This window comes from Puma concolor, chromosome C1 (assembly GCF_028749965.1).
Source record: "Puma concolor isolate L17-30 chromosome C1, mPumCon1.1.hap2, whole genome shotgun sequence".
NCBI lineage: Eukaryota > Metazoa > Chordata > Mammalia > Carnivora > Felidae > Puma > Puma concolor.
The window spans coordinates 56,591,317-56,606,725 of NC_141674.1; the positions used below are offsets into that span (position 1 = coordinate 56,591,317).

At 40.2% G+C, this 15,409-nt stretch overlaps 1 protein-coding gene across 3 annotated transcripts in view; it reads right to left on the reverse strand.

Moving 5' to 3' along the window:
- WLS (Wnt ligand secretion mediator) overlaps positions 1-15,409 on the reverse strand; it is a 100,874-nt gene that overhangs the window by 44,295 nt on the left and 41,170 nt on the right. For all 3 annotated transcript variants that reach the window (XR_015254778.1, XM_086717257.1, XM_025912660.2), the window contains exon 2: positions 13,908-14,180. Coding sequence is in view for 2 of the 3 variants with exons in the window: in XM_086717257.1 (XP_086573383.1) it covers positions 13,908-14,180 (273 nt within the window). In the remaining variant the exon portion in view is untranslated. The remainder of the gene's footprint in view (positions 1-13,907; positions 14,181-15,409) is intronic.

Here is a 15,409-nt window from a genome sequence, read left to right on the forward strand (position 1 = left end):
GCTCTCTCTCCTAAGTTCTCATCAAGAGGAACTAGGCTATATTTTCTGATATTGAAGAGACCATAGAAATGGGAGTTTTTGTATAAATAAGGTATTGTATTTTTAATTTTTTAATGTTTATTTATTTTTGAGAGAGAGAGGGACAGAGACAGAGACAGAGCATGAGAGGCAGAGGGGCAGAGAGAGAAGGAGACACAGAATCCGAAGCAAGCTCCAGGCTCTGAGCTGTCAGCACAGAGCCCGACATGGGGCCCGAACTCACAGAGTGCAAGATCTTGACCTCAGCTGAAGTCAGAGGCTTAACTGACTGAGCCACCCAGGTGCGCCAAGAAGGTATCAAAAGAAATAAAATAATGATTTTTAAAAGCTCCAACTTTTGAGTGCCTACTCCATGCAGACATATTCAGATGTGTAAACATTTTCAGACACATACATGCCAGCCTGACACAGATGATTATCTGCTGTCTCAACACGAGGAAAATGAGGCCTGTGATCATACTGCTAGAGCGGGAGAGAGGCAAACTATGAACTCAAGTGTGCCTGACTCCACAGCTCAAGTTGTTTGCCATTATGTCACAGATCAGTTGAGTTAGGAGCCCTGTTTCTTGGTCTAGGTAAAGCCACTTAATAGCTGTACCATTTGAGTATTTTATGCATCGTATTCTTTCATTAATTACTGAAGTTGGATCAAACTAAGGTCCATCTAGTTCTAACATTTCACGAATGTAGAAATCTAACACACCACCAGCTGCTGAGCTGCATTCTGCACTTGCGGCATTGTGGCAAAAACAAAGAACAATAAAACAATCCCTGCCCTCAGGCCACTTGTAAAGGCGTTAGAGTGACAAGGGATAAAAACTCCAGTCTGAGGAATGTAAGAGTTAAACAGTAGCAAATACAAAAATCCCAGAGTACACGGCAGTACTCGAGAAACAACCATCATAACTATAAAAGGACAATAGTACATTTCAACAGTGTTTGTCTCCCCTCACCCCAAAATATCTTTTTGCTGCCAGCAGGACTAGCCAGCTAGCAGAAGGGATTCCGTCTGTTTCACGGGAAAGCTTTGTTTCTGACAAGTTTCGTAAAGGAAAAAGTAGGCTAGAACAAGCTTTTTATTTCCAACCCACCTTTTCTTCGTTCCCATGAATGAGGAGGGGATACAAATGAAGGCAGGCAGCCAGGGAGAAAAATAATATGGCTGGTGGTTCCTGACCTCTTGGATTCCTGCCGTCAGAGAAGCCCGAGAGGCAACATTTAATTGTGGAAAAACCAGCCTTGCTCTTCTCTTATCTTTTTCCTCTGTGACTTAAACCCACAATTACTGGCAACCCCTAGATTCCGAGTCACTCAGCTGGTGGTGGCAGCGATGGCTGTGTCTGTAGCTGAAAAGCAAAAGGGGAGTCAGATTTTACCTGCCTCCGAAGGCAGCCAGCCTCGAGCGAGCAGCCCTAACCCAGCTTTACGACTTCTCCCATTAAAAAGTTCACAGATGCCCTCCCGTCGGGAATACCACCGTGTGAGAAGTCCAAATGGAAAAAAAAAAAAAAAAAGAAATGCGATTTCCAGCTGCTGCATAATACAAAGAACAAGCTACGAATCTCAAATCCTGAATTCCACATTTTATTTCAGCACTGGATACGTGATTTTAAATTCCTTTTCTTAAGGATCAAACTCCAAATTTCTTTGCCTGGCCATCAATGCAACTCACTAACTGCTCCCTCAGTCTTTTTTAGGAGCTTATCTTTTCTCTCCAATGTGAATTCTTCTCCAGGCTAACAAATGGGCTCTCTGTCCTTCACATACATGTTCTTTCACAGCATTTCATGGTAGGAAAATAGAGATCTTGGCCCTGACTTCCTCGCCTATTAACGAGGTGACCCTGGAGAAGTCACTGCCATAGTTTCAGTCTGCAGAGCTTTGAGAGGTTGTGTCCCATACACTTCTACTCTCATCTTAAATTATTATACTATTCCAAAACATTTTAATTTATATGTTAACACACGTTTACAGTCAAATGTAATTATACCATGCCTTGTGGGCATATTCTCCTAAGGATGCTGAAAATTTCCCACATCTTCTATTTTAGGGTGTTCTCCGATTGCTTAAGTACTGATCAACATGTAATTTGAAACTCATGGGGTCCACCAATATCATGAAGTTGGAGCTCTTACCTGAAGATTCATGGATAACCTCTGGGGGTTCAGTTGAAACATGAATACAAGATGTCTCAATAGGACTTATGCACATTTTTCTCTGAAGGTCAAGGTCCTTGATCCAAAGTTAAGAACCACTGTCCTGAAGTAATGAAAGGCCTATTGCCAGCAACCACCCAGGTCCTTGTATTGCACACTCAGCCCTGCTATCTTCCTTTCTGGACTTCTACGTTCTCTCCAGAACTCACACGCCTTTCTGTTTGAGTCCAAGAATAATAAGAACTCAACTTTACTGAGCATTGACCATGTACCAAGCACTTACTATGTAAAAGCTGCATAAGTATTATGCTAGTTTCATCCTTAAAACAATCTTATAAGGGTGGCACTACAATTACACACCTCTATTTTATAGATGAAGAAAATGAAGTACAAGGAAGTTCATTAACTTATCAAAGGTGTCACAAAACTTATAAGTGTCAGGTCAAGAATTTAGCCCAAACACTCTGGTTTCCTAGAACAAAATTCAGCTACTCTTGGACTGTTTCTTTGCCATCATATATTAGTCACAAATTTCAACATCTCCTTGAAGATTCTACCCTTCAGGACTTGGTTAAAAAATTACCTTCTCAGTTAAGTTAATCATTTCCCCTTCTTTGTTTATGGAATACTCTAGGCACTTAGCACTGAACACATTGGTGTAATTTTTAATTTCTTTCTCTCTGCACTAGACTGAGCTCCTAATTAGTTATTTTGAGTACATCTTGAGTATTTACACAGCCTGGGGCTATGCTAAGTATGGAGACAAAAAGATGAACAAGATACAGTCCCTGCCTTCAAAATTCAGTCTTGCAGGATAGAAAGAAGTAACAAAGAAGGGCCATGAGGTTTTTTGAAACTGTAGTATAAAGGATAAGGACTTATCTTTGTATCTTAAATCCTAAGTCCAAAAAATGCCAGCACGTAGTAGAAGCCCAATAAATGACCACTCAATGAATGAAGGAAGTTGGGAAGAGGGACTCAGAAGCCGGACTGTTGAATTAAAAGATCGACCTTCCTTTTATGAAAACTCTTTGAGGTTATTTATACACTGACTCACCTAAAAACTGCTTCCTGTGTTGGTGTCTATGATACATTTTTTAATGTCAGACTAAAAATACACTTCCAGTACACCAACCCTGTCTGCCTACCCAAGGACTAGAAATGAACGCAAGGTAAACACATAACAAAATAAAATACTAGAAAACTCACTCATGTCAACACTAAGCTCACCCACTAGCAAAGGGGCATCTTCAAAAATGGTTCATACTTGAGGGTCTGTGAAGTCACCTATTTATAATGCTGAAGGGATACTCATAAGATTTTTATAAAGCAAAAGAATCTTAAGTGAGTCATGGACTAGCAGCAAAAGAGAGCTGGAGTGATAGGACCTCAGGAGTCATCTGGTATAATTTCCTGTTCAGAACAGGGAGATGCTCCACAGCACTACAGACAGACTGGGGGTGGGGTCAAGGCACTGGACTCCAGAGATCATTTTTGCTTATAACCCCTCTATTTCTCAGCTGTAAGACTCTGAATATGTCAATTTCCTCACTCTGCCAGAGGGACCTGTTGATATGATCAGATGAAATAAAAGTAAAGTTGTCTTGATCAGAGAGGATTCGGTTGCAGGTAGCAGGATTTCACCCGCACTAGGTAGAAAGAAATCAGCTGGAAGGAGCCTGGGTGGCTCAGTCAGTTAAGCATCCGACTTTGGCTCAGGTCATGATCTCACAGTTTGTGGGTTCGAGCACCGCATCGGGCTCAGTGCTGACAGCTCAGAGTGTGGAGCCTGCTTTGGATTCTGTGTTTCCCTCTCTCTCTGCCCCTCCCCAGCTCTCTCTCTCTCTCTCAAAAATAAACATTAAAAAATTAAAAAAAAAAAAAAAGAAAGAAAAGAAATCAGCTGGATGGAGACAAGGGTATCTCAAGAAATTTGAGGGCAGAAAGTACTACCAAACCTGAGGGACTAGAACCAGGAAGAAAGTCATCTTTTGTAGTCGATTGTAATTATACCCCATAGACCTTCACCTCCACTTGTCTCTTTGCACCTGGTTTTCCCACTCTGTGGCTTCTCCATACATGTGGTGAATGATGGTTGCCCAGGGAGCCCTCAGGGCTTCTCATTTAGATGCCAGTAAAGGTCGGCCTAGAAATACTGAATCCCAATGTTGCACAAGAGAGAATCTGATCGCTCTCCTTAGGTCGAGGGCCCATCCTAACCCAATCAGCTGCGGCTGGGGGGCTGGTCGTGTGGCCAGCAGCCCACTTAGCTGGTGTGGTGGAAGCCCGCACTCTGAGGGACAGCAAATATGCTAGTTCTGCAAGAAAATGGTATGAAGCCAAAGCGAATGGCTGGCCACAAAGACAACCATCAGCACCACCCAGTACAAAGTATCACTGTGGTCACCATTACGATTCTCTCCACTCCAACAAGCTTTTGCTTGATTACTACCAGTGTTAAGCTGCTCCATACTTCAAGAGACAACTTCAACTGCGTGGCAGCAACTTTTTTTTTTAAGATGCTTGATTTGAATATTTTGAATATTTAAAAATTTAAATATTTAAATTAAAATAAATATAAAATTTCAATATTTTCAATCTTCCCCCAAACCTTACCTGTAAAGAAGATATAACCTTCTTTGTTAGGTTACGTCTGAACTTCCCTTATGGCCATAATATGAATAACAGGTAAGGCAGGAAAGACAGATTCCTTGAACAATTATTTTAGGAAATAACCTCGACCAGAAAAATTTAAAAACCAGAACCTCTTCTTGCTCTAAAGAATTACTACTACCTCTCCAACTAACACTATTAGTACTAATTTACTAAAGCAAAAGAGGAACTGGAACCATATCTAGCCTTAGTGTGGAGACAATAGGTAGATATTAAGGGAATTTTTTTTTTTTTTTCAAATGTAGAGTCCCTGGCACTTTTGCAAGTAGAATTCTGCTTTGTTGAACAGAGGATTTTCCTTCCCCCATCTAACTTATTTTTGTTTTGAAAAGCATAATCCAGAAAATCGTTTTTCTTTATATTTTCTTAAGTTAACCAAAATTGAAGTATGATTCTGGGGAAAACAACCTCACATTAGCTATGTGATGACTGACTGGCATTTAAATACTGACAAGAATACCCAAAGTCAGAAGACGAGGTTAAAAAAAAAAAAAAAGAAAAAAAACCCAAACACCTTATATATAGTGGGGGTGCCATCAAGGAATCTGTTGCTGCTAGCTGCTTTGCTATTCACATTCTTCATTGATGTCACCAGGATTTATTTTAGTAACCAGGATATACTTGTTATGGATGCAAAGAGAATCTCCTCGTTTATATTCTAAACTCAGAGCAGGAAATCAGACACGTGGGTGATCTGCAGCTGTGGTACTATAAACAGATTCTAGACTGCACTACATTCGCTGAACTACAGATTGGGAGATCTAAGAGAGAAAAATAGAAAATGCACCATCTTAGAAAGACCAGTGCAACTTCTGTCCAAGAATATTTGGGTGCTGTTTGGTAGAAGGCTCACTGACCTGTATAAGTTGTGTACTTGTTGCTGTGTACCATCCACCTACCTACATGGTTGATGTACAACTAGGAGATCCTACTTTGTATTCAGCCAGCTATGCTACAGTGGGCAAGTATCTCAGGGTGTAAGGTTTCTTCATCCAGTAAATTAAAAGATTAGTCCTTTAACATTTCTGGGACAAGTACCCAACTTGAAAACTTGACAAAAGCCACAAACCCTCTTAGTCTAAAAATAGATACAATAAATATGACTGGAATTTTACACAGAATACCAGGGGGCTTCCCTGGCCCTTGAAGTCCACCCATAAGGCTTCTTGGTTGAAGATTACTAGACTAGCAGCATTTTACGTTCCTTGCAGTGCTCAAAGTCTGCAATCACACAGCTGAGGTTTAATAACAATTACTATAAATTATTCAAACCATAGATGAGTATGTTTTGTTATGACTAGAAACTAACCTGATACAATCTACTTTCCAATGTTAAATTGACCCGCAAGCCAATGGATAACCGGAAGGAAATAGGAGGGACTGGATATACCAAACTATAAACATTAATTTAAAAATCATGGGAAGGTTTTAGAGGAGCCCAATTCTGTTTCTAGGCTGTATTTCTTCTCTTGGATATACATAACACAAAACCTTTGAGCCAGATAATGGAGATCCAGAGAGTTTATAATGATGCTATCCAAGTAATGAGCTTACCAATAATCACACCCGAATAAAACAAAGTCACAGGTTCCTATGTTCCTGCCAATATAAACCTGTTCACAATGGTTAATTCCAAAGTTGTGGCTGAAGAGAGTCCCTCAAAGGGAAAGATAATCCATAAATGAAAGCAAACAAACACGATGTTCCTAATCTCTACTGTTCTGGTTAATCAACAAAATATATTCTTCTCCCGTGATTTTAGTTTCTTTCTATCCTAAGTCAGTAGGTAAGGCTGATTCATACTAGAAAATTCTAGGTTCTTGCCTTGGTTTTAAGGGGGCACAGAACTCCACATGAAGAAAGCCAACTGGTCACATAAGCTCATCTCAAATATTGTCAACCTCCCTATCTTTTACCCACCTCCTCAAGCCCCACCACATTTAAGTCTCCTGGATCTTTTTGATGTATTTTAAGCTTTTTCAGTTTATCTTTTTTGGGGAGGAGAGGGCAGAGGGAAAATCTGAAGTCATTTTTGTTCACACTGACTCTGAGTAAGGTAGGTAAAGAAATATAAAAGGTAACTGAAAAAATATTGATGACACCAGCCTGTAATAAAAATTATCCAATCAGAAATGTTTCTTAAAAACAGAGACTGTCACATGTTCATGATTCAAATACGGTCTGTTTTTGAAAGGAATGGGAGGGTAGAATTACATTTCTTCTCCGTAGTTGCTTCAACATATTTTGTTAAAAAAGACTATCTGATAAAGCACGGAACTCCAGCCGCATGAATACCATTTTACCAATGGCCTGGTTCCATCCATCATTAGCAGTTGTAGTTCTATGGCATATGGAATCCTCTCCCCCATTAAGCTCTCTTTGTGGAATCTTCCCAAAAGGCATCTGGAAACCTAGACTTAAGAACCAAGATTCTTGCTAATGGCTAAGAATGAGTTCACAGACTTTCTTCCTCCTATAAATTCACCCCTAATCATTCTGGATAACATGACTGTTTTTTACAGTCAACAGATTGTTCTTTTATTCTAATTGTCTTTGTGTGTGGTGTCTATCTAACATTCCATAACAGGTGTACAAATGGAAGAGCACAGTCACTTTGTAAAAAGTGAAGCAGAACTCTCAGCTATTGAACTTGAAAACTGGGTAATATTATCATTCTAATTATTTTTTTGACTAGAAATATGTTTTTATAGAAATGTTTTCAGTTTGAGAGAAGAAAAATCACTTGTCAGTTACAGAAATAATTCCATCATTTCATGCAGTCATTTACAGTAATGAAACAAGCAAATAAAACTTAACACTCGATCGCAGTGGCTCAAGGCAAGACAATGACTTCATTACCTAAGAACAGGATAGATGTGCTGGCTTTTCTTAACACACAGCATTTACCATTATTTCTTCAGTGTAAGGAATTTTCAAACCCCTTAAAATTCTAGATTTAGTACTCGACACATATCAATCTATCTTAAGGCTCTCTGCCAATGAATCTCGGTGCTTCTACTTCAACAGCCTGTAGATTTGAAAGCGTGGTAGATGCATGTCAAAAAAAAAAAAAGTTTCTTTGATCTCTGCACCCAGGTTCCTCAAAAGAAGCCCCATGGAGAGTCTGAGGTTATGCTAAGTATGTGACTTGCAGTTGTAATCAGTAGAGTGAAATTCCTTTTAGCAAGTGGGCACCATCTTAGCCAATCCAAACCTGTCTTTCACAAATGCATACATAAATCGAGTGACTGATAATACATTTTAAAAAGAATGAGATACACCCACTTTAGAGGATATTTTCAAATAACAGAATTTGGGGTCACAGAAAATCTAAGCCCATCACACAGATAAGCATTCATTTTTTGCAGTGATTAACCATATAGCCAGACACCAGATGTTTCACCTGACTTTTCTCTGACACTCTTTTGTATACTCATACTCTCTCCATTTCCTCTATGTGGTAAAAACTGAAGTCCTGTGTCCCTTACAACTCTACAGAAGCACCATGTTTGTGCCCTGACAAACAGGTTAATTCCAAGGCTTTGAAAGGTTCAGAAAAAAGTTAGCAACAACTCAATCACAGATTTTTGACACATAGGTCTGCTAGGAATTTGTCATTGGTATTTCACTGAAAGGTCAATTATTCCTGTTTCCAAGCATCTATAGGTCTCTAGATTCCCTTGAATGGGACTCCCCTCCCCAGCTCTTACAGCGTATTGGGTTTTCTTTTTAATTTTTTTTCTTTCATCTTTGTTTTTGAGACAGAGGGAGACAGAGTGAGAGTGGGGAAGGGACAGAGAGAGAGGGAGACACAGAATCCAAAGCAGGCTCCAGGTTCCGAGCTGACAGCATAGAGCCTGATGCGGAGCTTGAACTCACAAACCATGAGATAAGGACCTGAGCCAAAGTCCCACTGAGCCACCCAGGCGCCCCCAGCCTGTTGTTTTAAAACTATCACCACTTCAAAGCTGAACCACCTACTGCTTTCCATACTTATCACTGAAGGACAATTGTAGGTCGTAAAATGTTTACGTTTAAAAGGTGAAAAATAGGGGTTCTGTTTAAAGTTGCTTTTTCAAACACGGATTACCTTTTTTACATAAGGTACATAGACTATCTTCTTTGTCAATAATCAAATATAATATACATTCTCTAACCACTTTTGTCACTATAAATTTCCCTAGAATGTCATCACTCCCCCCTCCCCCGAAGGCATCAATCTGATGAAATCTTAGAACTGATTACGTAATGACAAGCTTTTAAAGAGTAAGTCAATATTTTTCAGTTTCAGAGGGTTTGTCAAGATCTCAAATTCTAGCTAAAACCAGTATCACCTTAAATGGAAAAGTCTGAAAAGAATATACATTTAATATCAAATGACTAAAAGTCATTTAAAATATATAATTCTTAGGGCATCTGGGTGGCTCAGTTGGTTGAATGTCTGACTCTTGATTTCAACTCAGGTCATGATACCACAGTCATTGGATAGAACCCCTCATCGGGCTCCATGCTGAGTGTGGAGCCTGCTTAAGATATTCATATTCTCTCTTTCTCTCCCCGCACCAACCCCCCCACACTCCCTCTTCCCCAGTGGTGCTCTCCCTTTCAAATTAAAATACAATACATAATTCTTAGATTATTTTATCTGCTCAAAGACTCTTCAAAGGTATGTTTATTAGATAGATAGAGAAAAATTTTACATATCAAATAGGTAAAATCTCTTATTTGAAATCTGGAACTCATTTCATCGGCTGCCTAAGAAAGTTTAAAGAAAAAAATAGAATTGGTCCTGACTTCTCCTTACATTTGAGGTAATATTGTTACAGCTGAATCTCTGATAAGCAGGAAGTCATTCACATATAATAGGATCCTATTTACCACACCCCTGATCCCTTCTTTCTTGTCCTATTGCTTCTGCCAGAAAGGCATCCAAACTAATGATAAAATATAAAAAGTAGACAGCAGTCTCATGTGTTAATATAGGATCAGAGGAAAACATAGACCTCCAGCATCTTATAAATATTATTACAATTAAAAATCTCTCGGGGCGCCTGGGTGGCGCAGTCGGTTAAGCGTCCGACTTCAGCCAGGTCACGATCTCGCGGTCCGTGAGTTTGAGCCCCGCATCGGGCTCTGGGCTGATGGCTCAGAGCCTGGAGCCTGTTTCCGATTCTGTGTCTCCCTCTCTCTCTGCCCCTCCCCCGTTCATGCTCTGTCTCTGTCTGTCCCGAAAATAAATAAACGTTGAAAAAAAAAAAATTAAAAAAAAAATCTCTCTATAAGCAGACAAGTAATCACTATTTAATTGATGCCTTCCTCAGTGTCTGTTAACAAAGGTATAGAGAATAAATGTAGGGAAAAAATATTCCCACAAACCTAACATGTAACCTTCTCATATTAAAGTTAACAGCTCTCACCTATAGCTACTGCCCCAAAAAAGTATTTTATTGACCTGGTTTTCTTGATGGCTCTACGGTGTCAGTTACTTTATACATTCATTGAAGGAGCTGTTAGTTGCTGATCGTAATTTTTTAGTCTGCCCCCATCAGGTATGAGCCCTCATGTTACAAGAAATTTAACAATTTTTTTAAGGTAAGAATCTTTAGGGGCGCCTGGGTGGCACAGTCGGTTAAGTGTCCGACTTCAGCCAGGTCACGATCTCGCGGTCCGTGAGTTCGAGCCCCGCGTCAGGCTCTGGGCTGATGGCTCAGAGCCTGGAGCCTGTTTCCAATTCTGTGTCTCCCTCTCTCTCTGCCCCTCCCCCGTTCATGCTCTGTCTCTGTCCCAAAAATAAATAAACGTTGGAAAAAAAAAAAAAAGAATCTTTAGTACAATCTTTTTTCTAGATGAAGATAAAATATATTTTGGAGGCAGAATATATACTTGAGAGAGAAAAAAACAGAAGACGTTGAAATTCATTTACATATAGAAATGTTTAAGTTAAAGCCTCACCACTGAAGGCATTTTTAATATTTAGGATTAATATTTTCTGGGAAGTAATTCATTTGTGAAGTTGTTAACATATATATAATAGGTTCTGATCACCAAACAGGGTGTGTGTGTGTGTGTGTGTGTGTGTGTGTGTGTGTGTGTGTGTGCGCGCGCGCGTGTGTGTGGGTATTGGGAGTGGGTACTCCCATATCCAACAATTCTCTGACACCAGCAGAGTGTCCTACAACACAACTCAATTCTGACACTATCTAACTGGAGATGGCACCTAATCCCAAAGGGTAAGGGCTCAGTTCCACAAGGCACCTTCCGCTTTACATGCCAATCTCAGGCCCAGGGTGCTACCTGTACTTCTGACCAACTGGCTATAAAATTAGAGGTTCCCACAAAACCCTACTTGGGTTTAATCTGCTAGAGCAGTTCAAAGAATTCAGAAAACCCATTAACTCACTAGATTACCAATTTATTACAAAGGATATGAATCAACAGCCAGATCAGAGTTACATGGGGCAAGGTCCCTAGTGAAATTCCTTCTTGGGGGCGCCTGGGTGTCTCAGTGGGTTGACTGTCCTACTTTGGTTCAGGTCATGATCTCATGGTTCATGAGTTCAAGTCCTGGCGCAGAGCTCGCTTCAGATTCTCTGTCTCTGTCTGCTCTTCCCAATCGCTCTCAAAAATAAACAAACATTAAAAAGGAAGGAAGGAAGGAAGGAAGGAAGGAAGGAAGGAAGGAAGGAAGGAAGGATGGAAGGAAGGAATTCCTTGTTTCCTCATAAAGCTTGGGGCCCAGCAGGGTAGCATAGGAGGTGTTCTGGTTTCCCAGCCTGGGAGCTCTCTGAAATCCCTTCCTTTGGGGTTTTTATGGAGGTCTCATTACATAGGCATGACTCATTAAATCTTTGGCTATTGGTGACTGAGTCGACCTCCAGCTCCTCTCCCCTCCCTGAAAATCAAGAGTTTTCATGCTTGGTTCCCCTGGCAACCAGCCCCCACGCTTAGTGCTTTCCAAAAGTCACCCCAGTATATAAGCCCAGTTGTGGTGGAAAGGGGCTTGTTATGAACAAGACACCATTTCACCTTTGTGGATTGATGTACCAAATATTATAATAAAAGATGCTCCCATTGTTCTTATTGCTCAGGAAATTCCAAGGGTTGTGGGAACTGTAAACCAGGAACTGGATAAAGACCAAATATATATGAGAAGTATATTTTGGTGATCTGAATGACCAAATACACCTTTCTTACAAATCACAGTGTCACAACATTGCATATTCCTCTCATTGTAGCACATATCTTTCTTTTTGGTAAGTCAAATGTTTCCCAAACACTGTCTTTCCCAACTCCTTAAAAGAACATGTTCTTGTTCAGTCTTGTGTCCTTAGTACTTAGTGTTTAACATACGGTTGGGACATAATGAAGTTTGAATGAGTGAATGAGTACATGTGTTACACAAACAATGAAGAAGGCAAATAGGCAAGAGAATGTGAACATGTGAAATACAAAATACACCACGGAATGCTTCAGGCTGTGCAAATCTGGACCTTCATATCAGCCATTCCTTCTAGCTTGAATGTTCTTTTATTTGTCCCCACCCTCACCCCCAACTCCTCATCTGGGTTTTCACTCTTTGACACTCACTTTAAATATCTATTTGCTCACTTCTACACACACACACACACACGTGTATATACACACATGTACGTGTGTGCCAAGGCAGTCTTCCCTTTCCACGTTCTAAAGACTTTTCTTTGTACTTCCACAGCGTCCTGTGCACACCGTGGTTGCAGCCCCTAGCACATCATACTAGAATGATTGTTTATTTGCTCATCATTGCCACTTGACTATAAACCCCTTAAAGGACAGTGTCTTCATCTGTATCCGTATCCATATGTCTAGCCATCAGCACAATGCCTAGTGGTAGTAGGCACTCCACAACAGTTTGAAATAATGGGTAAGAGACTGAATGAATGGAAGAGGCTCTCCATTCTGGAAAGTCATCTTAGCATATCTTTTTGTTCCCAATAAGAGGCCAATCAAGCACATGTATTGGTAACTCCTGTAGAAAATGAAATTAATGATTAAATATTGAGATTATTGCCTATACAGGAAAATAAGAATTGGAAACAGTGATGCTTTAATCCATGGACATGCCTCAGGCAGAGAGGACTCCAAACACACCTTTTCCTCTTTCCATCTCACCCCGGATCCTGTGTCAGTAAAAAATGTTTTCTTCCTAGGGGCACCTGGGTGGCTCAGTTGCTTGAGCACCCGACTTCGGCTCAGGTCATGATCTCAAGGTTTGTGAGTTTAAGCCCCAGCATCAGATCCTCTGTCCCCTTCTTCTCTGCATCTCCCTCACTTGCACGCTCTCTCTCTCTCTCTCAAAAATAAATAAAACATTAAAAAAAAGTGTTTTCTTCCTTCTCAACCTAAGTTTCCCTATATTGTTCTCAGATGCCACACATAGATCTGTCTTCCAGAAATCATCCAGTAATCTCCTGCTCATGCAATGTGTATATGTCTCATGTCCTCAGAATCTTGAACCACAACTGAGTAAGCTAAACACACACACACACACACACACACACACATGCACACAACAAACAAAAAAACAAACAAAACCCTAGTTTTATGGGAAAATGGGTGCTCATGGGTTGGCATTCCCATTTTGACAGGGATCTTGACTAATATGATGGCTTTTCTCAACATGGGACTTTTAAGAAATCCTCAAATGTCTCTGCTGGGATGAGTTCCTTCTTAACACTAGAAAGGTGAGAAAGCTTGGCGTTTAGGGCAAGACTTTGAAGCCAAGCTGCATGGGTTTGTATCCTAGCCCTTCCACTCTCTCACCTGACCTTAAGCAACCTCACTGATGCCCAAGGTTTCTATCTGTAAAATGAAATAAGACTTATCTCACAAAATTGCTAGGAATATGAAACGGATTAGTAAAAGTAGGATATTCAGAAGAGTGCCTAGCAAGTAGTAATTTTCTGCTATTAATATTTTCATTTTCTGTTATTAGAACTGGCTCTGAAAGAACCTGAAGGGAAAAATGTCCAAAGTAGTAAAGGGATAAGAGAGAACACTTACTGATTTGGTTGTTCAGCTTGAATGCAATGTCCAGCTGCAGGATAAACAGCATGAATTGGAACCAAGGACTCATCTCCATGGAGGGAAGGGGAATGTGGACAGAAAACACAATGTCATTGGCTTCAATTTCCCTTGGAATTGCTTCCTCGATGTCTCGGATCTTGTCGCATTGGTTGGGTCCCCAAGGCATTAACCATTTTGTCTTGTGATGGTTTTTACGGACATCCACACATTTCACTGACATGTAGGACACTGCCGTCGTGGGCCCTGGAGCTGAAAAGAAAATGTTTTCTGATTTAAAAAAATCATCCACTGAAGTGCTCATTTTTTGGCTAACATTTGTCCCCAATTTTTATATCGCCTTCTATAATTGGGATCAGTAATATCTAGGGATCCCCCAAATCCAGGTGAGGATCCTTCAGTGACCTCCACAGGTGTCATAAAGTATCTCTAAGAGCCTTCCCATTATGTCTTCAATCACCATCACTTTTATTGAAAGAATGTATTTATAACCACTTTGGTTCCGTTACTTCCTTACTCCAAACAAATGTCACAAAAATCAACTGTGCTTCAGTTCCCACAGGCCTCAGGGCTTGGAGGGTTCTGGGACTTCACAGAGCACAGTGTCTGAAGTCAGAAGTCCTGCGTCTGAAGCCTGGTTGAACAACTTACTGTCAGTTCATCTTGGGTAAATTGGTTCAATCTAGTGGTTTCAGGACACTCATCTGAGAAACAAGATGGTTAGTTTCTAAGATTGACCAAGACAGTAGGTTTCTAAGATTCTCCTTAGTTCTAACCCTGCTTTTGATCGAGAGAGAGAACTATGTTGACCTCAGGCCCTCACTTAGTATGGTACCTATCAGAGGTAGAAACTGAAACACTGACTGCTACTTCAGAGATATATAAAAGCCATGCTTTTGATCTGTGCATTTCAATAGACATCATCACACCTGAACTACGTAACATTAAAAAAAAAACCAAAACACTGTTTTGTGATTGTAAAACAGTTAGGTGATTATAAAAGAAAATCTGTAAAATACAGAAATCTTAAAGTTCAAAACAACATTCACCCAAAATCCCACTAGAGGGAAGTAACACTGTTGGAAAAATATCAAAATACTGTCTTTTCTATGAGTGTGTAATTAGATAAAAAATTACAAACGAATTATATGACTTTAAAATACATACATATTAACATATATTTCTATAAAACAGGATCACAACACACATAGGTTTGTAGCTTTTTCTTTTCATTCACTTAAAGAAGCAGAGCAGTTCAGTGGTGAGTACCACCAGCTCCAGGCCAACCTGCCTGGTGCCCCATCCTGATTCCCTAATTCCTACCTGTGTCACCACTCATTCACACTAAGAAATTTTTGGGTGAATTACTAAAGCTCTCTATGTGTATTTTTTCATCTCTTAAATGGCAATAACAATAGTATGTACTTCTGGGGCACTTGGGTGGCTCAGTCGGTTGGGCGTCCGACTTCAGCTCAGGTCAC